The sequence below is a fragment of the Vulpes lagopus genome, chromosome 2 (genome assembly GCF_018345385.1).
Source record: "Vulpes lagopus strain Blue_001 chromosome 2, ASM1834538v1, whole genome shotgun sequence".
In the NCBI taxonomy this organism is placed as follows: domain Eukaryota; kingdom Metazoa; phylum Chordata; class Mammalia; order Carnivora; family Canidae; genus Vulpes; species Vulpes lagopus.
Genome location: NC_054825.1, coordinates 99,719,832 through 99,743,456, shown reverse-complemented (window position 1 = coordinate 99,743,456; position 23,625 = coordinate 99,719,832). Strand labels below are relative to the sequence as shown.

The 23,625-nt window shown below is 37.7% G+C and overlaps 1 protein-coding gene across 16 annotated transcripts in view; it reads left to right on the top strand.

The window, feature by feature from the left end:
* SYNE1 (spectrin repeat containing nuclear envelope protein 1) overlaps positions 1-23,625 on the top strand; it is a 450,580-nt gene that overhangs the window by 229,683 nt on the left and 197,272 nt on the right. For 15 of the 16 annotated variants that reach the window (XM_041744182.1, XM_041744178.1, XM_041744179.1 and 12 more), the window contains 12 exons: positions 1,030-1,386; positions 5,666-5,802; positions 6,014-6,191; positions 6,671-6,853; positions 10,976-11,119; positions 11,450-11,605; positions 13,513-13,677; positions 15,164-15,336; positions 16,709-16,862; positions 19,584-19,727; positions 20,541-20,705; positions 22,201-22,518. In XM_041744182.1, coding sequence (XP_041600116.1) covers positions 1,030-1,386; positions 5,666-5,802; positions 6,014-6,191; positions 6,671-6,853; positions 10,976-11,119; positions 11,450-11,605; positions 13,513-13,677; positions 15,164-15,336; positions 16,709-16,862; positions 19,584-19,727; positions 20,541-20,705; positions 22,201-22,518 — 2,274 coding nt within the window. The remainder of the gene's footprint in view (positions 1-1,029; positions 1,387-5,665; positions 5,803-6,013; positions 6,192-6,670; positions 6,854-10,975; positions 11,120-11,449; positions 11,606-13,512; positions 13,678-15,163; positions 15,337-16,708; positions 16,863-19,583; positions 19,728-20,540; positions 20,706-22,200; positions 22,519-23,625) is intronic. The other variant, XM_041744184.1, reaches the window with a different exon arrangement.

Genomic DNA, 23,625 nt, shown 5'->3' with positions numbered 1-23,625 from the left:
AAGTATATTTATTTCAAGAGAATCTAATGAAATACGAACTATATTTGTAGGTTAGTTAACATGCTTCATACTTAACATTCCTATTTTTTGTACACTTGTTAATTTGTAATTGATTTTCATCTTGAAATTTTTTCCCTAATAATCCTCTTTTCCTTCTATTTAATCCAGGACGGAAGTCATAATTTTGCATTAATACTATCTAAATCCTAACTTGAGCAATAGATATGTAAATATATAAACACCCAGATGATGAATACAGTGAGACAAATTACAGTAAGATAATCTGTTCTCAGAAAGAAATGTCACTACCTAATTTGTAATGCATATTTTATCTTTTCCTTTAGAGTACTTGTGTGCTTTAAGCTAAAAGCTATACCTAAATTGTTAAATTTCTGGTAAGCTTCTTAAAAGTAAAAATAATAGCAATAAATAAGCCCAGTCTAAAAGTTACTTTGAACTTTTGACTAAGTAGGTCTCTGAATTATCCATTTTAGTTACTATAAAAATGTTTAAGGTACTGAAGTGTTTGGAATTGAGTGGGACTAGTTCTTTGGTGATGATGGCGTGGCTTGATTCCTTGCAGCATAGAAGTGACTTCAGCCACCATCTTCTGGAAGAAGATGAAATGGAGCAGAGACCGTGGGCAGGGCACAAGTCTTGGTCACTCATCTGTGAACATAGGGAGAAATATAGATTTGCATATTTATAGGAGAAACACAGTACAAGCAAATGTTTATATCACTATCAAAAAAATTTCACATATTCAAACAATGCCTGACTTCAGGGTCCCTGTCTAGTCTGTTCCAGGATGTCACAGATTCCGCAGCTTATTTAGCCACAAATCTCAGCACTCATGATGATAACTCCACTATTCCAACTTAAGTGTGGGCGGATGAATTGATTCCGGTCCTTGTGGCACACTTGCTAAAACTTCCTAGCAGGACAGGGTCCCCCTCTGTACACATTTGTAAACTTGCAGCCCAAGTGACTCACAGCCTCCTCGGTTGCCATGACGATATTCCATTACAGGAGCTGATGGATTCCAGAGAGATTGGTGCAAGCCGCCTAAGCAGAGTGGAGTTGCTGGCTCCTACAGTGAAACAGAACACAAGTGCCAGTGGGTGTGAGCTCGTGGACACGGAGATGCAGGCCCTGCGCGCTGACTGGAAGCAGTGGGAAGACAGTGTAGTCCAAACGCAGACCAGCTTGGAGAACCTGGTTAGCCAGATGGCCCTTTCGGAGCAGGAGTTCTCAGGCCAGGTGGCTCAACTGGAGCAGGCCCTGGAGCAGTTCAGCGCCCTTCTGACAACTTGGGCTCAACAGTTAGCTCTCCTGGAAGGCAAGAACACGGACAAGGAGATAGTGGAATGCTGGCAGAAAGGACAAGTAAGTTGGCTTCCTGTCTTCTGTTTGTGGTTATGCTAACAATTTTGTTTGGTTGCTTTAAAAAAAAAAATGCTTGCTCACTAAAAACATGCAACCTCTAGACTTAAAAGAAATAACTATTTACCTAACTAAATTTTCAAATCTAGCTTGTTTCCTTTTGCTCATAAGTCAGACTACTGTAAAACTGAAGATGTAGGGGAGAAGGAGTTAGTTATTATTTACTGTAGGAAACATTTGTTAGTGCAGACATTTTACTTTCATTCTTATGGTGTAAGAGTCTGTAATATTGTATTCAGCCATTCAGCCTGAAAACTAGCCTGTGGGTAGAGGCATAAATAGACAGAGAGTCATAGCTGGTTTTCTGCCAGTGAATTATTTCCTACAATTAAATGATTGAACTTATAGCTTAAAAAGAAGCATTTGGTAATCACCTAAAACACAATTATTAGTTTTCACCCTGATTAGCTCTCCTAGAGGTGATTTTGACAGCTGTGCTGAATTAACCCGTCAGCCTAACCCCTGTGTCATGCTTTCGGGTTGCCTTCCAGATTTTTTTTTTTTTTTTTTAACTAATGGCAGCTCTTTCAGAACATGAATGTAACAAAGTGTAGAAAGGATAGTGAAGAAAGAGTAGAAGCTTGAAATCCTTTCTTTTACTGTTAAATGGTGTCTTCAAAACACTGTTGTTACTTGCAGTTTTATAACACTCAGAACCATGGATGTCCTTAAAAGGAAGTTTCAGCGAAGTAAACTTCTGTTTCTATTTATGTTATAATCATTTCAAAATAGCTTCAGCCAATTAGAAAGTCATGTAGTATTTCCAACATTGTCTTGTTTTAAATCAAGTATTTCAAACAAATGTAGTATACCATGAAATAAAACTTTATTATTATCTCTTTAGGTTTATTTATAGTGTTTCTAGCTTATTGTTTTTTTTCCGATACCTGACCTGTCTTTTAGATGTAAACACTAGAATAAAGTGTAGAAAGCAATTTTGTAAAAAGGAGACAAGGAAGTTGGTAATTGTTCCATGTGCAGTATTATTCACTCCGATAAAAAAAAATCAGTTATAATTTTTTAATTCTGTTTCTCTTCCTTTTCCTATCATTAATATGAGTGACATTTTTAAAAAGAAAGATTTGATGATATTTAAATTATATTACTATTCTGAACTATCATTAATTTTTGCATTAGGGATACTGCTAGTGAAAATTATAAGTGAAAACTATAAAAAAATCCACATGATAATGCAAAAGTAAATGGGGGCTTTTAGCTTACTAGCAATTCAGAGATGATGGTCCTCTGCTTAGATCTACTTCCAAGTTTGGCTGCTCCAGAGCTCATGTTTTTGATGACAATAGTATGTTTCCCCCCAATGCTCATCTTTTCTCTTATTTTTATTGATAATATAAGAAAGAAATGGTAATTATGTGATGAGAGATAGAAGTGTTAGCTAATCTTGGGGTGGGTAATCATTTTGCAATATATGAGTGTATCAAATAAGCACACTGTATATATACCTTAATTTTTTAAAAGATTTTATTTATTTATTCATGAGAGACACACACAGAGAGAGGCAGAGACATAGGCAGAGGGAGGAGAAGCAGGCTCCATGCAAGGAGCCTGATGTGGGACTTGACCCTGGGTCTCCAGGATCATGCCTTGACCCAAAGGCAGATGCTCAACCACTGAGCCACACAGGCATCCCTGCACACTGTATACCTTAAACTTATCACAATGTTATATGTCAATTATATCTCAATAAAGCTGGTAAAAAAATTTTTTAAATGTTTAAATGGAGGTGATACTTCCATTACAATGAATACATAGGAAAAATGTTATAAAATAATGAATTTGTTAGGATTCTTATAGCATTGTTTTGCTGTTACAGAGGGCTTATCATTGTTGACAATCATAAGTCATAAAGCTTCACAAGTATTTACTTTCTCTTTGGCAATTAAATGATAATACCCAAGAAATATTTCAAAATGTAAAAATGGGTCACCATCTATAAACTATATAAAGTCATGTTGCAAAAAATCTTGTTTGCTGTATTTGTAAAATTCATCTCTTAATATCCATTGGGTTATTAGTGTTTGAAATTTAGGCGATTTCTTAACTTAAAACCTAAGGGAAAAATGCATTCCAGGACTTAACTGAAACAGAAGCATGTAACCTGATGTTTATATAATGAAAGACGCTATTAAAACAATTTAATTTGTAATGAAGTTATGGAAATTTATTTAGTGTAAAATTTTGATCTGAAGCTTTTTTCTTTTGATATCCTCTATTTTATAAGTGACTTATTTGAATCTCTGGTGGGTTTTTTGTTTTGTTTTTTACTTTTTTTGGTATGTGGTAAGTTTCTACAGCTTTTACTAAGCTCTTCCTTAAATAAAAGATACAATATGGTATAAAATAGTAGCTACTAGTTTGTTTAGCATTTGGAGTTTCAGAGAGAAGCTTTCTAGTTATTATGAATTTTGCAAATAAAAATATCTTAGTCTTCCCTAGTCCAGACACTAAGATAAATAATTTTAAAACCAAGAGAACACTATCCCTCTCTCAGAATCCCAGTCTAGGTGGAAAGGCCAGTGAGTTCAAAGCCAATGGGGATGCTCCACTGTCATGAGCTGACGAGGTGCTGTGTGTCCTCAGGTGAGAAGCCCCCACCACGAGGTGGGAAGGAGGCAGGATCTTGAAGTTTGTTACAAATTGACCAGATAGGTGAGGTGGAGGAACAGTCCCAGAATCCAAAATTAGTGGGGAACAAGAAAATACAGGAGAGAAAACTGGAGAACAGGACTCAAATTGAGAGGACATCGTGCCATTCCAGAAAGAAATGACAGATGTGTGAATGGAGACTGAGTAAGATGCAGAGGGGAAAAAAGTCACTGAAAGAAAGCTAAGACTTAGAACAGACTGGACCTCATTGTTTCTTGTTTCTTGGCAAGGCCAAAATGTAGCTTAGTTTTCTGATTTAGATCAGTGGGAGGACGGTGGAGCCATTTACTAGGATGAGGAATGCAACACAGACCTGGCTTGTTGAAAGGTGTGGTTTTCCTACAAATCTAGGCCATGTCTAGATAAAAATCTGAGAACACAAATAGTAACACCAACAGCCATCTGAGTAGTCACTCATCTTCTTGGCTCTCCTCAATTAATTTTTCTTTCTTTCTTTCTTTCTTTTTTAACTGTGGCAATACCATTATTTATAGAGTCCCACTTAAATATTTGCATGTCGTTTACCTGCTGTTTTTACTAGTTAGGCATTTCTCAGTGTGCCAGGGATTCTGCTAAGTACTTGTGTGATCCCATTTACTCCTTGTGACAATCCCATAAAAGCACCTTGTATAATTCAGGGGATCATGGCCTTGATTTTAGAGATGTACTTGACAGTCTTAAGACTTTATTATTTTTATTTTTTAAAAATATTTAATTTATTTATTCATGAGAGAGAGAGAGAGAGAGAAAGGCAGAGACACAGGCAGAGGAAGAGGCAGGCTCTATGCAGGGAGCCCGATGCGGGACTCAATCCCGGGTCTCCAGGATCACTTCTTGGGCTGCAGGCGGCACTAAATTGCTGCGCCACCAGGGCTGCCCTCAAGACTTTATTTTGGATTAGATATTCACAGTAATGTGATTGTTCATGTGTCTTTCTCTTCTGTTAAATTGAGTGCTCTTCAAGTATAAGATTCATATTTTCAGTCATTTTAGGGGGTCCTAAAATCCAGAAAAATGCTTGCACATAGCAGACATTTAGCAAATATTTGATGACTGTGTGAATAAAACTATGAAATGAATGAATTACTAGTTAAATCAGACATTTTTAGTGTGAAAGTTAACTGTATATACTCGTAAAATCACTTGCTATGTATATTTATAATCCAAAATCAGTATTACCTTGCTTTCAAATGATTTTTCTTTACCTTTAAACAATATACCTATCTTCCAATGGCCTAGTCAAACTATTATTAAGCAATTTAAGTTATTTTCTCTTTTTCTTTTCTGTCACACTTTATTTGACCACCTGATCATTTGATTACTTGGCAACATTTGGTACTGGAGTGCCTATCTTTGCCTAGAAAAAGATGCAAATAAGCCAAGGGCTATTTTTGCAGTGAGGAATCCTAAAAATAAGATGTATTTCTTTACTGAACTTATTATGTTGGTTCTTTCTATACTAATAATTTATAATATGATTTATGAATGTATAGTGTGAGGATATGGAAACTACCTAATTTAAATACTGCTTCGCTGTCTTGTTATTTCCTAATAGGAAATACTGGATGCCCTACAAAAAGCAGAGCCTAAAACAGAGGATCTTAAGTCTCAGCTAAATGAACTTTGTCGATTTTCCAGAGACCTGAGTACATACAGTGGAAAAGTTTCTAGCCTGATTAAAGAATATAATTGGTGAGCATGAACCTTACTGGTATTCAAAATATTTTTATACAAATAAGCAGCCAGAAGTTTGTTTATTTTAAGGTACAATAAGTTAGTCATTAACTACATTGCTTAATGTGACTGCATACTCTAAGAATTGTTGATTCTAACTTTTTAAAAATCTATTTTATCATTTTTTTCCTTCCCTTATCATGGTTTCCTTCCCAAATCATGGTTTTAGTCTTTGTTTGCAAGCATCCAAGGGCTGTCAGAATAGAGAACAGATTTTACAGCAACGATTTCGAAGAGCCTTCAAGGATTTCCAGCAGTGGTTGGTTAATGCAAAAATCACTACTGCCAAATGTTTTGATATACCTCAAAATATTAATGAAGTTTCAACAAATCTTCAGAAAATACAGGTAAGAGTGCCAACAATTAATATTAATAACAGTGCTTAAGTGAATTAAAAAGGTGCCTCTAGATCTTTTTATAAGCATATTAAAGTCATGCTTAAGAAACTCAAATTTCAAATAAATCCTTGCTGGAAACAATTAATTGTGTTTGTGAAGAGAAACTAGTCCATTCACCCAAATGTGTGCTATTTTTATATACTTACAGGGATGTGGGGACTAATAAAAGTTCCTTTATATAATGTAAGCACTGTTCCTGGGCACCCTAGGCAGATTGTCTCATTTAATTTTCACAATAAGCATATCAGGTGCATAAGATTATTATTCCCATGTATAAAGAGGGTAAAAGAGTCTTAATGATTGAATATATGAAATGAAAAATGGTTTATTTCTTCTCTTTGAGTGTATCAAGAAAGAAGTAGAAAATCAATGTATTTTAAAGCATAGAGCATTTTATCATGCCTAATCTTAGCATTTTTTTTTTGTAGGAATTTTTGTCAGAAAGTGAAAACGGACAGCACAAGCTAAACATGATGCTGTCCAAAGGAGAGCTTTTGAGTACTCTGTTGACCAAAGAGAAAGCTGATGGCATCCAGGCCAAAGTTGTAACTGCAAAAGAAGATTGGAAAAATTTTCATTCAAATCTCCACCAGAAGGAATCTGCCCTAGAGGTATAATATAGCCAAGCACAAGGACATGTCCTCAGTAGTTTGTTGCTGTAGTCGTTGTCAGTTAAAAACCACACTTTCATTTATATCCAAATATGGTTGCCAATGATTTTGGTATTCCTCTCTGAATATTAATGGATAGCTAGGTAACCATAAGAAACAGCTCAATTTTAGAAGTATGGGCCTCAATGAGGAATTTGATAGCTTCTTGCCTGGTAGGGGCTATTATCATAGTCTTTCATTGTCCCACCAGAAATAATTGGTTTTTACTTTTAAACATATCACTCAATCATTCATTTGAAATCCCTCAAGTTTGGAAGTTGTTCTGAGAGAATGAACAGAAATATCCATGTAAGACTACAAAATGCTATTGATGACAAAGTATTTTATAACTAATGCAAATGTCAAGTAATAGGTTTTAGGAGTTAAGTATGCAAAGAGCCAATGATTATGCAAAATTCTTTTATCCAGGGACAACATAAGTTGAATTTATTATAATCATAATTACTGCCACAATGCAAGTGTTTTTTTCTTGTGAGATTACTTGTTTTGTGCATCAACTCAGAGGAATATTTAGAGGCATGGAGAGTAATTTTTTCCCTTTTAAACAACATTTCCTGGCAGAATAGATCCTTTATTTGATTATGATAATAACTAATTGGAATGGAAAAAATAATAATAGAGGATTAATATCTTGAAAGAAAAAATGTGTGTTCCCTCAGTTCTTCCCTAGACCAAGACTATTGTAATTCTTCTCTGTAATGGTGGCTACTCCTGCGTAGTAGGCATTTTCCACTTAATAGAGAGTGATAACCATTGTGCAGTGCCTAGAAATGTATTCAAAACCTTACAGAGATCATTAGTGTAATGTGGCCTGAGCTCTGAAGCATTTATTGTTGAAGGTAGTACATCTGGCATTGATTTCATGGTTACCTAGTTCAAGAGATGTCGAAGAGTAGATGGGTAGGTGAGGAATAACCTGCCTTTCTGTCTTTTTTATCATCCTTCCCTTTTTCCTCCCTCTCTCTTTCCCTGTATCCTTCCCTTCTTCCCTTCCTCCCTTTCCTCTTTCCTTTATTTCTATTAGGAATAAAATAGAAAACAATATGTGTCAGCCACTATGTTAGGAATACAAAAGGGTTAGTTTCTTCTCTTTCCTCAGGGAATTTACTTTCTAGACCGAGAAATAGTATATAAAGAGATGATTGCAATATAATCTAGATACATCCAGGATATGGTAGTCATTCAAAGAAGGAAACAACTAACTCCACTTGTAGAAATCAAGGAAAGTTACCAGAAAGGTGACATTTAAACTGAACCTTGAAGGCTAAACATTCTTTGAATCTGCCAAGGCTGACCTGCTTTCAGGTAGAAGGAACTGAATGTGCAGGGCCAGAGTGTCATGAGTGTCAGCAATGGGGGACTTTGAGAAGTTTGACATCCATGTGGGGTTTTGTGGGATTAACAACAGAGATAAGATTCAAAATGAATATTAGGGCAAGATAGGAAATGTTTTGTGTACTAAGCAATTTGATCTTGACTCTTACCAGGTTTTTTTTAACTGAACCCCTAAAAAGCATTTATGTTCTCAATTTTTCCAAGGATGTAACATAACCCAGAGACAATGATGCATAAGAGAAAGGTTAAGTTATTACAGAGAATGGATGCTTTAGGACACTTGGGCTTAGTTTTTTCTCAAAATTCTAGTTGAAAAAGGCTGAGTAAGGAACCTACTGGTTTTCAAGTTGGAGATAAATGTGTCAACTCTGACCACAGCGTAGACAAGAATGGGGAAGCTGCAAGACCAGAAAAAATTTCTCATAATGGTCCAAATGAGGAAAATGAGGGAATTAAGGAAATAATAATGGATAGAGAATGATCTCTAAGGTAAAACACCACATGATTTGGTAGCTAACTCAGTGAGGGGCGTGAGGAAAAAGGAGAAGTGAAGTGTGAGTCTAGTTTTTAGTTTGGAAGATGACATGAATGGTAATGCCATTATCCTACACATGAATATAGTAGAAAACGTAGTTTTAGAGGGGATAGAAAAATTAATTCAATATAATATATGTTCAATTAGATGGGCCTGAAAGATACTCAGCAGGTATTGCCAGGAAAATAGCAGCGACCATAAGTACAGAGTCCAACAGAGAGAGTAAAGCTACAATAATAACAATGACAGTGAGCATTTACCAGTGCCAGCACCAGTGCAAGCACTGAGCATGCATCAATGACCATAACCATTCTCTGAGGTAGGAACTCTCTTATTTAGGTTTTGTGGATGAGGAAATTAAGGCAAAAGGTGATTTAAATAATCTGCCAAATTCTTACTGCTAGTAAGTGATGAAGACAGGTTCAAACTTAGGCACTCTGACTTAGTGTTACATAAATACAGTTATATAAATGTGGGATTTTAAGAGTTTGTAGATGGCCATTGAGACCTTGGGAGAAACAATTGGAAACATGTGCAGAAAGAACATTTAATGGGAAGTCTCTACAGCCCCATAGAAAAGAAGTATATGAGAAATGTTAGGAGTTGTTTGACTTAGTATCAAGCTCTTATTCCTGTTCCTCAGGCCCCCTGCTCACAGCCTGTGACTTCACTCCTTACCTAAGGAACCCAGCCATCTTGCATTGCTCTGCTTCTTAGCTCCATTTCTTTGTAGAACTAAATTCCTAATAACATGGTCTCCAGTTTGTCCTTTAGTGGTCCCGTGAGACTTCAGTAATAGAATGATGGAAACACCTTGAATTTATTAATTTATTTAATTGTTCAATAGATATTTGTTGAGCATCTTCCATTTGCCAAGGACTATTCTAAGCTCTTGGGATATAGCAAATAATAAAACAGAATGGAACTCTTGCCCTCATGAAGCTTAAGTTTTTGTAGAATGCTCTAGGAATTATCCTGGTATCTTACATTTGTGAAGCACTCTTAGTTTTCCAAAGCATTCCTACAGCTGCATGTCTCCCTAAGAGGTGACCACGGCAGGTATGACTCTCCCACATTGTAGACAATCCAGCTCAGATACTGACAGAATCTGGAGCATTCTCCCACAGTCTCCTGCAGCCCTTGCCACTTAAATTTTTCAGCTAACCTTTATGGATTTGTTCTTTGACAGTACTACCTAAAGTTAGATTTAAATTTAAGTTTAAAAGCCTTTAGTATGTTCGCATGATAACATAACTTTCAAACTCACTTCAATATAACATTCTTATAAGTAATAGAGGATATAAACATCTTTGCGAAAGTTAAATGGTGCTGTATACAACTTTATCAAATACATTTTGCAGCTATTAATACCTACAAAGTATCTATGAAAGCAGTCACAGCTTCTTATGTAATAAGCACAGAACACTATGTGGTATTTTTTTGGTATCTTTTTAATTAGAATAAACAAATTATTTATTAAAAACATAATTAGCATACAAACTTTATGCTATTTCTTATCCCATCATTAATCAAAATTGACAAAATGTATGTTAGTATTTATTGATATTTGTACAAGGTACCAGTGGTGTGTCCCAGGCCCTCTCCTTGCAGAGCTTGTAAGCTAGTTGTGGAGATAAGACATGCTGGCATGAGATGAAAACTCACAATCTAACCCAGTCTGTGATAAAGTATAGTGACTGATATTAACAAGTGTGATAGAAGTTGAGAAGTGGGTGTGAACTCTGTTGTAGGCTGCATAATGAGGCAAGAACTCCTTTTTGAAAAACTTGTGCCTAAAAGCTCTAAAAGGATATTAAAAAATTCCGTAGGGGCTACAGTGAAAGATAGAATGTTCTATGTGTTGGGAACAAGGAAAGAGGGCAAAAGGGTGAGGAGGCCAGACTGCCATTGGCTTTCAATGTCAAGTGAAGGACTTTGGACTTGCTATTAAAATCTGTTTTGGGGACACCTGGGTGGCTCAGTGGTTGAGCATCTGCCTTCGGCTCAGAGCATGATCATGCAGTCCTGGGATCAAGTCCCACATCGGGCTCCCTGCATGGAGCCTGCTTCTCCCTCTGCTTGTGTCTCTGCCTCTCTCTGTGTGTGTGTCTCTCATGAATAAATAAATAAAATCTTAAAAAAAATAAAAATAAAATCTGTTTTTATCCCTAACGTGATTTAAAACCTCATAGAATCTAAAGATCCAAATGAAGGACTTTGAAGTAAGTGCTGAGCCCGTCCAGGACTGGCTGAGTAAAACTGAGAAGTTGGTGCAGGAAAGCAGCAATCGCCTGTATGATCTGCCTGCAAAGAGGAGGGAACAGCAGAAGCTCCAGGTAAGAGGACCCCCGCCCTTCTGGCCACATCCTTATCCCTGTGCTCTGCACACCTTGCATTCAGGTGGACCCTGGTTAGGTTATGCTGTCTGGAGATGGAGCGTACCCCTTCCCAATTTCTGACACATTCTGTGTTTCCTGGCTTTCCTTTAAGGTGCAGTCTGTTTCCGTAGTCTGTAGTCCTGTAGTCTATATGGTGCGTGGAAATAACAAAGCCTTCAAGGCACCCCCCTTGCTCGCCATGTTTATTTCCGTGTCCTTTGGGCCAAAGCTTCGTCCGTGATGTGCTTTCCCCCAGCCTCTTAATAGTAACTTGCTTGTGCTTTTCAGTCTGTCCTTGAGGAAATAAACTGCTACGAGCCTCAGCTCAACAGGCTAAGAGAGAAAGCTCAGCAGCTGTGGGAAGGACAAGCTGCCAGCAAGAGCTTTATGCACAGAGTGTCGCAGCTGTCTTCTCAGTATCTAGCTCTAAGCAATTTAACGAAGGTAACGCCCGCCATGTCCTTGCTGTGTGTGCGTGTGGTCCTGAAGCCACAGATCTGGAGCCTCGGTAGGGTTGTGCGAGGTTGTGTGCTGGCTCGGAATAAGGCATGTCAAGTGTCCTTCCTGGCCTTCCAGTCTTTGTCAAGCATTTGTGCCATGTCACCTTTGTGTGCATGTCTGAAAAGAGGCAAGAGAGATTTCAAAGGCTGAAGAGACCAATCTCTGTTGTTGCACAAAATAGTCTCCTCAATACTGAAATGAGATGTTCTCCAGGGCTTTTACCTTGAAGACTCGAAGTGTAAACATAAGGCAAAGTTCAGAGTTGGGGTCTAAACAATCTCAGATTAAATTATTTTAGAAAAGCATGAATTCAGAGCAGTTTAAATTTAATGGATTTAACATGATGAGTTTGTGATAATTTTTTTAATTATAGTTGTCAAGGATGTGTTGATGGAGACTTTCATTCTGTATTCTAGAGCAGAGCTCAGAATCGGCAATGACTCACATAACTGATTAAATATCTTTTCTAATAGTTAGAAAAAAAGTAAATGGGATACCATCATGACCTAATTTAGAATATTCAGCAGGTATGATGCAGGCTTATCTTGAACTTCATCGGGCAGGTCTACCTTGAGCTTCATGTGGCTTGTAACATTTGTTCCCCGTATTTTTCTTTTGCATTTCAGATCTTAGAATATAGGGAACCTACCGTAATATGGCTTCACCTATTTTAGTATGGACTTACTTCAAGGTCTGCTAATTTGGGTCCTCAATAAGCATCATTGAGACAGTTGCACTAGTATAGATCTTACAGTAAATAGTTTGTTTCATCCAGTTTTTTTCTATGAATAAGTTCCTTCTCTTTTTCCTTAGAAAACCTGGGATATATCTGAAATTAGAATGAATTAAGGACTTCTTTCTAGTCCTTTATATTTATTTAGATATCCAAAATCAATAGGTATTTGAATGCTTTAAGAACTGTAAACATAGTCTTTATAAAATCACTGTGTCAAAAATAGCCTCTAGGGATCCCTGGGTGGCGCAGCGGTTTGGCGCCTGCCTTTGGCCCAGGGCGCAATCCTGGAGACCCGGGATCGAATCCCACGTCGGGCTCCTGGTGCATGGAGCCTGCTTCTCCCTCTGCCTGTGTCTCTGCCTCTCTCTCTATCTCTCTGTGACTATCATAAATAAATAAAAATTTAAAAAAAAAATAGCCTCTAATTAATAAATAAAATCATATCTATGGTCCCAGTTTTAAAAATTTAGGATTACGGGATCCCTGGGTGGCACAGCGGTTTAGCGCCTGCCTTTGGCCCAGGGCGTGATCCTGGAGACCTGGGATCGAATCCCACGTTGGGCTCCCGGTGCATGGAGCCTGCTTCTCCCTCTGCCTATGTCTCTGCCTCTCTCTCTCTCTCTGTGTGACTATCATAAATAATAATAAAAAAAAGAGTTAAAAAAATAAAAATTTAGGATTACTACAAAATCTCAGATAGTTACCTTTTAGAACTGGCCACAAGGTAGGCCATATAGGTCCATGTATCAGTTGAGCCAAATGTGGTATGGGAAAGGTAGAAACTATTCTGATTCATCTCCCACGTAAAGAATTAGGAAAAAGGTTTGCTCATTCCAAAAAAAAAAAAAAAAATCACAATTGTCATAAAGAAGATTAGTGACTAAAGTGGGGGCAATAAATTATAATTGTAATCATTCTGCTTTTGACCCAGTTATTCTAATTACAAAGATACTTCCCACATCTCAGATCAATACAGACTTCCATCGTATTTGTGCAGCACAGGAATTTATGCCTGATTGTAGTTATTTGAAACTATTGGTTAGATTTACAGTTTGAGCATCTATAGGCTGTAAAGTAGTATGGACAGCTGGAAAACGATTTCTGTCATTTCCAGGAGAAAGTGTCAAGATTGGATAGAATTGTTGCAGAACACAATCAGTTCTCCCTGGGGATTAAAGAGCTCCAAGACTGGCTGACAGATGCAGTTCACATGCTGGACTCTTACTGCCACCCAACATCCGACAAAAGTGTGCTGGACAGCAGGATGCTCAAGCTTGAGGTGTGCATTTTTCTCTAATTTACAAAATTGTTTTTCTCAAAATTTCTCAAGTCTCTGTCTGGTGTGATTATGTCACACTCTCTCTACAACAAATCCAAGAATGCTCTATGGGTGTGATCCTATTTGCAGAGGGCGGCTTTGACTGAGCATCCCTGAATCATTTGACCCCAGATATGTCCACTCACAAATACTTGACAAAAATTAAACTAAAATTGCAATCAAATGTAGTTACTTGTTTGATACAGTTAAGAGATGTGTTTCTAATTACATCATAGACACATTTATTCTTAGAAAATATTTTGATAAAACTTTTTTTAGAGCAAGACATTTCCCATCTTGGTCAACTTGCTTGTCTGCCTGTACCCTTCAGTCAATTCTTCTCCCATCCCAGCATATTAGTTCGTTTTCGCATTTGTGATAAAATAACTGTTCTGCAGTCATTCACCTGACATTCGTTTGCTGGGTGTCTTATAGGAGACTGGCACCTTGTCTTGATTTCAAGGACTCAAAAATGAATAACATGGTCATTGTCCTCCAGGATTTCATTGTCTGAAGCTGGAGGCTGACACAGACAAGTCAGTAAAAAACAGGAGTATACGCTTGTGGTGCTACAGACACATGAAAGAGTGGGATGTGTGGGAGGGACCTGGTCCAGATTCAGAGGAGCTTTCTCAGGAAGTCTCCTACCCAGGCTGTGATTTGAGAATGGTACCAGCAGAAGCAAAAGCCAAAGAAAACAAATAGCATGGCGTGGGAGAAATTGCTAGTAGTTTCTTCTTGTTGAAGCGCTTAGTGATGGCAATGAGGGGCTGATGCTGAATCTGTAGAGGTTGGGAGGGTCCAGATTAGGGAGGGAGATGAAACTTTGCCTTTTAAGTGATAATGCCAATTTTATAACTTTGAATTCAAATTCCCCTCTTAAATAGAAGAAGAAGAATGCCTTTGAAGATATCAAAATCTATAAATTAACATTTAATATCAATTGATATATTTCTTTAGGCTTGTTGTACTAGAGACCTTAACATTATAAAGCTCTTCATCCTGTGACCTTTGAAAATCTATGAATTCTACTGTACTCTATTTTTCTCTGTTGAAAACCAGTTGCTGTGATGAGCACTGGGTATTATATGCAAATGATGAATCACTAAATTTTACCCCTGAAACTAATTTAAAAAATTGATAAACACACCAAAAAAACAAAGCAAAAGAAAACCAACAAAATAAAATTTCAGTGGAAAGAAGGGATTATTCAGAGAAGAATTGGGACCTAAAAAGCAAGACCCCTTGGAGACCAGCAGATGACTGCGGATTGGTTATTGACTCTCGCCAGCAAGTGATTCTCCCACCTGTCACCCAGTGAGCCTGAGAGATTCAAGGCTCACCTGCAATTGTATATCATTCTACTGTCTTCAGGAGCTCTGAAACATTTAAAGCCAGAAATGCTAAAGATGCAAATGACAAAGGACTTCTGATTTTGTTTTTATAGGCTCTATTATCAGTGAAACAGGAAAAAGAGATCCAGATGAAAATGATAGTGACCAGAGGGGAATCTGTCCTGCAGAATACCTCTCCAGAAGGCATTCCTGCTATTCAGCAGCAGCTGCAGAGTGTGAAGGATATGTGGGCTTCCCTTTCGTCTGCAGCAATTCGGTGTAAAAGGTAAGTGAACTGAAGCCAACTCCTGCCAAGCCATTACCAAAAGATCAATATTACAGCATGGTAACAAACTATTCCTGGAGTTTCCTTCCTTTCCTTTCCTTTACCTTTTCCTTTCTTCTTATTAGAACAGAAGAAACTTATAGGTACACTCTTGCATTTAGGTTGGCCTGCCATACCATGCCTATGTTTTAATATAACTACATGGTTTGTTACATGTATTCATTGCTTAAAAAGTCACAAGATAAATAAGGGTTTCATCATCTAAAGATATATTATTTAAACCAAGTATTTACTTGGAAGGAAACCCTAGGAAATACCAGTAGGTGACAGGGGAGACAGATAAGGAAGGAATGGCAGGTGATAGAGAGAACGTTCTCAAGCAGGTTACCCCAGCAGACAGTTAGAACGTCATTGAGCTGGGCAGTGCTGGGAAACAGTGTAGAACACGTGTCTCAGAATTATGCACCGAGGACAGGAGGACTAGAATGTTTGTAAACAGACTCCCATGAGTCTCCCATGAGGAAGGCAGTTGAGGGCTGCTCTCCAGAAGGGCAACAATCCCTGGCACTTCTTACCTGCATTGCACTCAAGCTGAGCAGGCCCTGGGGACAAGAATGCCCTCAGGTCGGGAGGGCAGAGAGCTGGCAATCAGAAGTCCAGCTGACAGTGTGCTGCAGTGGTACGGTTGGAGGGTAAATAGGGGTGGGGTGCAGAGAGTGTCTGCTACAAAACAACCCAAAGCATGGTAGTTAAATTAGGCACAGATGATTAATGGAGTAGAAAACATAACATCCATAGTGAGAGGAGGTCTTAATTTATCTGGAAGAGAAGTAATCAGGTTAGACCAGTTCAGAAAACGTTACCCTATTTTTCCATCATGATTTTCTGACTTTTAAATCTCATGCAAGATAGTTACTATACTTATTCTTACTTAGTTCTTCCTTCCTTCTCTTGTTAATTCATTTTTTTCTCTCCTCTGGATGTCCTGCTCAACTTGATGGAGTTAAGTACTGATTTTCTTCCTGCATAGGGTCTTGGCTCCAGAAAAGCCTCATAGAGAGGATCTCTCCCAATTTTGCCCTCAAGTCTCTCCCAGGGTCTTGTGTGACCTGCTTATTGATTCTAAGTTTTATGTCCAGTCCCACTACTCCACTCATCGGCCTGGACTTCATGGTCCCTTGCTTCCTGAGGTTAGGCTTGTCAAGGACCCAGACTCAGGTGTGATAAGTCCTGTCCATTGAGCCCACCCCAGCTGGCCTTTGTCCTGATCTGTGGGCTCCCTGTTGGTGGAGTGGACAGAGCAGGTGCATAATAAAGATGGGACTTACATGGCTTCTCAATGTGGATTATTGTCCTTTTGCATACCTTACAGTCAACTCGAAGGAGCGCTTTCTAAGTGGACAAGTTATCAGGATGATGTTCGACAGTTTTCCGGTTGGATGGACAGTATGGAAGCCAGCCTAAATGAATCTGAAAGGCAGTATGCTGAACTGCGGGAGAAAACAAGCGCTCTGGGAAAAGCCAAGGTGGGAGCCGGATTTCAGATTCCGTTTGCCCTCTGGCAGACTTCTTCAAAATGCCTTAGTTACATATAAATATGACTACCTGTATGCTAGGGTTGTGCACATAGGTAAAGTGTGTTTGGGGCTTTTACTATAATTTCTAATGGCTTCTTAATCTTCTGTTTGTGACTATTTTATTTGTGAGTGAAAATTTTCTCTTCCAAAAAAAAATTTTTTTCTCTTCCAAGGAAACTATAGATTCATATTCATTTAAATTCATCATGTACATTTAAAATTTGACAACTTGTAATATCTTTTAATATCTTCAGCCTACTCATCATTAAGAAGTAAAAATGCTTTCTTTTTATCACATCTTTTGTACTTCTACTTTTGTACATTTCCATAATGCTTATATTAGTATAGTGCTACATATATTTTTTAAATAAGTATCTAGCTAAGTAGTTAGCTGACTAGATATTGGGGATATAGTCTTAAATCTTTTCATTAATAATAGTATTCAAACATAAAATCAAATAAACCTTTGATTTATATCCTTACTCGAGGGTGTATTTATTGGATGACCTCAACCTTTATCACGTTCTAATCAGTACTTATTACTTCTACCCCCTAAAGCCTTCAAATTCTGATATTCTCCATCTCAGTTCATTTGTATCATCTCAGGCTGAATATCCTAAATTGGAAAGTTCATTATCCCCAGATCCTTCTTTCTTATCCCCACTTTGAATTAGGCATTAGGTCCTGCTGATTTTATCTCAGAAATGTCTCTTGACTATAATCCATCTTCCTTTTCCTAAATTGCAACAGGCTCCTACCTCTTCATTTTGTCTCTTGTCTCTCCACCTATGGTTATCTTCATATGAAGGCAAATGTCTCACTTTCCTGCCTATGGGTGCCATTGTCTATGGCACCCAACCAGCTTTCTTTATCTAGTTTATAAGAATTTAACACTCTCCTTTGTCACCCTTGTTTCCTTCACTCTCATACCCTTTCTTCCCATGCTTCAGCCTTACTGTATTTCTCACTATTTCCTGAAAATGGCACTTTAGATGGAACAGAGATTCCATGCCTCTGCTGTAATGATCTAGTTCTACCTCTGTGGCCAGCAACCTTCCACTCACCTTTCTGAATTGGCAGAAGTCTTTTTGCTGCCATACTACCACCACTCTGAGCTTACTTAGTTCTTCTGTTCTCTATCGTTCATATCTCTTTATCAATTACATAGAATATATGCTTACATGTCTCTTGTCCTCAATGGATAGAGATGCTTAACTTTGTTTTAATATCCTACCATTTGTCTCTCTGTATGACACAGAGCAAATGCTGAATAAAAGTTATTTGAAAGACTAAATGGCTTTATGGGACCTATGCCAAGTCACTTAACATTTTAGGGTCTCATTTATGCATCTGAAAATTAATAGAATCGTAATTATCTACCTCATAATATTGTTATAATGATTTATTGCCTAATTAATTAAATTATTCATCTATTCAATAAATATTTATTGAGATCTTGCTACATGCAGGCATCATGCTCAATCCTAGGCAAAGAAAACAGAGAAGGACTGTATTCTGGTGAGGACACATATACTCTTCAGAGTGCATGAATAAATAAATAATTATAACTGGTGATAAGTTCTAGGATGAATGAAGTGGCCCATGGTGAAAGAGTAAACTTCACAGAGCTAGTACAGATTGCTTGTAGTGGAGGGAGGGACAGGAAAGTCCTCTCTGAAGCAGCAGACTTGTAGACCATGCCAGAAGGAGTGCAGTGCAGAGAAGTTATCCTGGGGAGGAGGTGGGAAAAGAGCGGCCCAGATGGAATAATCAGCATGTCCTCAGGCCGTGAGGAGGGGGAGAATCTGTCTCAACATGGGAACTAGAAGAAGGCCACACGTGGCTGGAACAGAGAGTGAGCAGAATGAGTGCTGCCAGGTGAACTGGCAGAGAAGCAAATACCTGGCCGTGCATCGCCCTCTGGGCTCGCCTGAGGATTTCCACTCGATCCCCCCAGCCTGGGGAAGATAGTGGATGCTTTGAGCTGAAAGTGACAAGATTCCATCTACAGTGTTAAAATCTTTTATCACCCAGGCCGCTCTGTGGAGTGGGGAAAAGGAACAGAGTAAGAATTGGGGGCAGGGAATCTGCCTAGCAGGCTATTGCAAAAGTCCAGTAAAAGATGGTAGCAGCATGGGCTAGGGAGTTTGCAGGAGACGTGAGGACAAATGTCAGGACATAGTCAGGAGATAGAACTAAAAAGATTTCATTGTGGATGCCATGATAGAGAGTAGGGAACAAGTGTGACTTCCAGTGTTCTGAGATGGCCATCTGGGTGGCATATGTGGCATTTGCTGCTTGAAATAAAAGACTGAAGGAGAAGTGGATTTGGGGTTTGGTGGGGACTGGAGAGGAATGGGAATGGAGTGGAGATTAGGAGCCTATTTTTGAACAAATTATGTTTGGGATATCAAAGTTAATTGGAATCAGTATCTCAGACAAGTTCTGAACCATATGTGTAACACACACACACACACACACACACACACACATACACACAGTCAGTCTATATACGTGTATAGATGGACGGATCTATCCATCTACTTGTCTAGAGGTAGATGACCTAAGATCACTTGTCAACTACACAGTTAAAATATCTTAATTTTAGCAGTTTTACTAATACAATGGTATACATGGTAACTGCTTTATTTTCTTTTAAATGTTCTCTAGTTACTAAGTGAAGAAGTGCTGAGTTACAGCAGCTTGCTGGAGACCATTGAGCTCAAAGGGGCTGGCATGACAGAGCACTATGTCACCCAGTTAGAGTTTCAGGATCTTCAGGAGAGATACAGAGCCATCAAAGAGAGGGCCAAGGTATGCCTAACCATGTTCCATGCAGACTCCCTGAATAGAAAGGGTTAGACCTATGCTTATTTAAAGAATCATTTATTTTCAGGAATGCTGATTTGTAAAAGTACAAAAGAACAAATGAGTTTTAATAGTTTAATCATTGGTGAAACCAAACAAAAGCCTTTAAATACTGTTAGTTCATGAAAGTTACTGAAGGAAAATAATTTTCAATAAAAATTCCCAGAAGTTAACCAATTTAAGAAAAAAAATTGAGCAGCTTCATAATGAAGAGTCATAAAAGTTTTAATACATTTTGTGATGAGAGTTTTCTAAGCAGTAAATAATTACAAATAATATTTATCATTCTTCATTTAGAGCTCACAAAGAAACTAAAAATAAGTTTCAAACATATCCTACCTTATTAGGCAAAGTACATGAAAAATTAAATCCACAGTAAGTCCTAATCCTCACTTATGGCACAATATAAGAATTTCACGTTTCTTCATTAGCAAAAGCATATCCTTATGACAAGGAAAGTTAATTCATTTCTTTGGCATTTCATGTAACATCTCATAAGGAATTCAGACATCAGGTAGTTAATTCAACAAAATGATCTTCAAGGTCCCTTTTCATAGTGATATTATGTTTTTATATTTTTTATATAAATCTTGAAACTTCATTCTTTGAGGAAATCATACTCCAGTGATTTAATAATCATGTTTTCCTAAAATTCCAAAAGTGAGTTCTTATAGTACATCAAAACTTATAGTACACTATAGTACCATAGTGCATGTGGTAATGTATTCTTATCTTAATCATCTTAAATGCTGATAATAGGAAGCAGTAACCAAGTCAGAAAAACTAGTTCGCCTGCACCAAGAATATCAGAGAGACCTAAAGGCATTTGAAGTTTGGCTGGGACAAGAACAAGAAAAGCTTGACCGGCATTCAGTTCTTGAAGGTGATGCTCACACTCATGAGACAACATTGCGGGATCTTCAGGTAAAGTCTACTTCATCTTAAAGGAATTTTCATTCTGAATATGCAATTATTATTTTAGGCAATGGGAAGTCACTATGACCGTAATCCTATAAAGAGCTGATAGTTACTAAGGGAGATTTGATTTATGGCATTCTGGGATCTCAGTAGTATATGGAGAGAGTGCTATACCAATAAACTACAGCGTATGGCTATGATGCTTACATTTCAAATAAAGTTTTATTGAAACATAGCCACATCCATTTACTTATGTATTATCTCTGGATATTTTTGTGCTGTAATGGCAGAGTTAAATACTTGCAGCAGAGACTGTATGGCCCTCAAAGCCTAAAATATTTACTCTTGTGTCTTTTTATTTAAAAAAATTGCCAACCCTGAATTAAGAGAATTGCACAAAATTAACTTTTAAAAAAACTAAGAATTTTGGAATAAAGTTTCTGTTTGTGGACATTTTGATTCATATTTTACCATACGTCTTGTTATTTTCCATTTACAAAGCATACAACATTCTTGGAGTGGCATCATAGTTGAGGAAAAATGTATCCATTAGTTTGAACCACAAGAGAGCTCTATTTTTGTAGATTAAAAAAATTGTCAGATATCAGAATTTCAAATGGCTTGAACTGATGTTGAAGATTTTTAAAATAATACCACATTTTAACTAAATATGTTGAAACTTTTAACATTCTTGGTGAGATATGACTTAGTTCCCTTTAACTTTAGATGATCAGATCAAGTAACAGTATGGATTCTTTAAACATTAGAAAAACAAGTATATAACATTGTTTTGCCAACATCCTTGGGGGTATAACAGTTTTTCTTTCCATAAAACATAGTTTATGTTCTTCAAGATTTGATTCATACCACATTCATAGGGTAAATCTTTGGGGCTTCTGCTTTGGTGGAAGAAAAGCTATTTTTTTGTACCTGGGAGTTCCTAGTGGGCAGGTATGATGATCAGCCTTCCAGGTTTGTATGCCCTGTACTCTCCAGGGTCAACTTTTCTTGACCATCACATCTTCTAGAACAACTCTCGCAAAGGATCCTTCTTAGCAAAAAAGAGTCCATGGTTCCTTTTTCAGCTACAAATATAGTACTGATCTTATTCAATGTCTAAACAAAAAGGCTTGGACTCTGAGTAGTTTATGAGCCATAAAAAGCCTAGGTTATTCTTTTAAACAAAACCCCTTTAATCACAGATGGTTTTGCCTATAAGCTGAAAAGTCAAATTTCAAAAACTGTTTCTAAGATGATTAAGACAACTATTGGGCTATGTGTGTGTACATTTATGCAAGTATGTATGTATTATGATCATTTTACTGGAAATATATCTGAGTCTTTTGACTTGAGAAACAGGGTTCAGTGTTAGATACACTTTTTTGATATAAGAGAGAATAAAAGAATTCTTTTCTAATGTGAAGTTCAAGATGGCACAGTTGACTTGGGTGAGACATGATAACTTGTGCAGGTGTAAAATATGCATACCTTTCCCCTGCAGGAGCTACAGGTGCGCTGCGCAGAAGGGCAGGCACTGTTGAACTCAGTGCTGCACACCAGAGAGGAAGTGATACCATCAGGCATCCCCCAGACAGAGGATCGGGCTTTAGAGTCTCTCCGGCAGGACTGGCAGGCTTACCAGCAGAGACTGACAGAGACCCGGACTCAGTTCAATAATGTAGTCAACAAATTGAGGCTGATGGAACAAAAGTATCAGCAAGTAGATGAGTGGCTCAAAACACTGGAGAACAAAGTGAAAGTTAGGACAGGGCGTCAGTCCAACAGGGCAGCCAAGGAGATACAGTTACATCAGATGAAGGTACAAATCTTATAAATTCTTGATCTTTGTCAAAGTATCTGTGACCTTGCATTGTTTGTTTCATTAAAATATTTAGTAACTTTTGTTGTCCAAGATTTAAATTTTGCAAAATCTCTTCCTGCTGGCAGCAAAGAATTACTATGTAGAACATTCTTCTACAGCAGTTATTTAATAGAATTTTAAATTAGTCTTTAATAAAATATAATTTAATTAAATGTTTTGTACTTTCTTCCCATACCCTATTGCCTTGCTTTGTAAGGATACATGAATAATAGTATTGAAATCATTTAAGTTAAAAAAAAAAAGAAATCATTTAAGTTTGTGGTTCTCATGTGAAATTACTCTGATGTAATACATTGAAATAATACTTGATAATTAGTTTTATTCTAACTTTTATTCAAATTCAATAGGAAAAAAAAAACAAATTCAATAGGAATGATCAAAGTAATGCTTAGGCCTTTGGAATTTCTTTCTTTCTTTCTTTTTTTTTTTTTTTAGATTTTATTTCTTTATTTGAGAAAGAGAATGAACAGGGAGGAGAGGGAGAAGCAGACTCCTTGCTGAGCAGGGAGCCTGAGATGTGGGGCTGTATCCCAGGACCCTGGGATCATGACCAGAGCCGAAGGCAGAAACCAACTGGGCCCCCCAGGTGCCCCAGGCCTTTAGAGTTTCTTATCCATATTCATCTAGTTTAAAATTTATCTAAAAGAAGATACAAAAATTTATGCCACTCTTTCTCTTTTAAAAAAGTCTTGAACCAGGGAATCTCTGAGTGGCTCGGTGGTTTGGCGTCTGCCTTCCGCCGAGGGCGTGATCCTGGGGTCCCGGGATCGGGTCCCGTGTGAGGCTCCCTGCATGGAGCCTGCTTCTCCCTCTGCCTGTGTCTCTGCCTCTCTCTCTCTCTGTCTTTCATGAATAAATAATTTTTAAAAAAAATCTTTTAAAAAAAGGTTTTGAACCAGTGTAATATATACAGAAAAGTATTCAAACTCATAAAGAATAGTTTTTGTCAGGCAGCCCCAGTGGTGTGGCAGTTTGGTGCCGCCTGCAGCCTGGGGTGTGATTCTGGAGACCTGGGATCAAGTCCCACGTCAGGCTCCCTGCGTG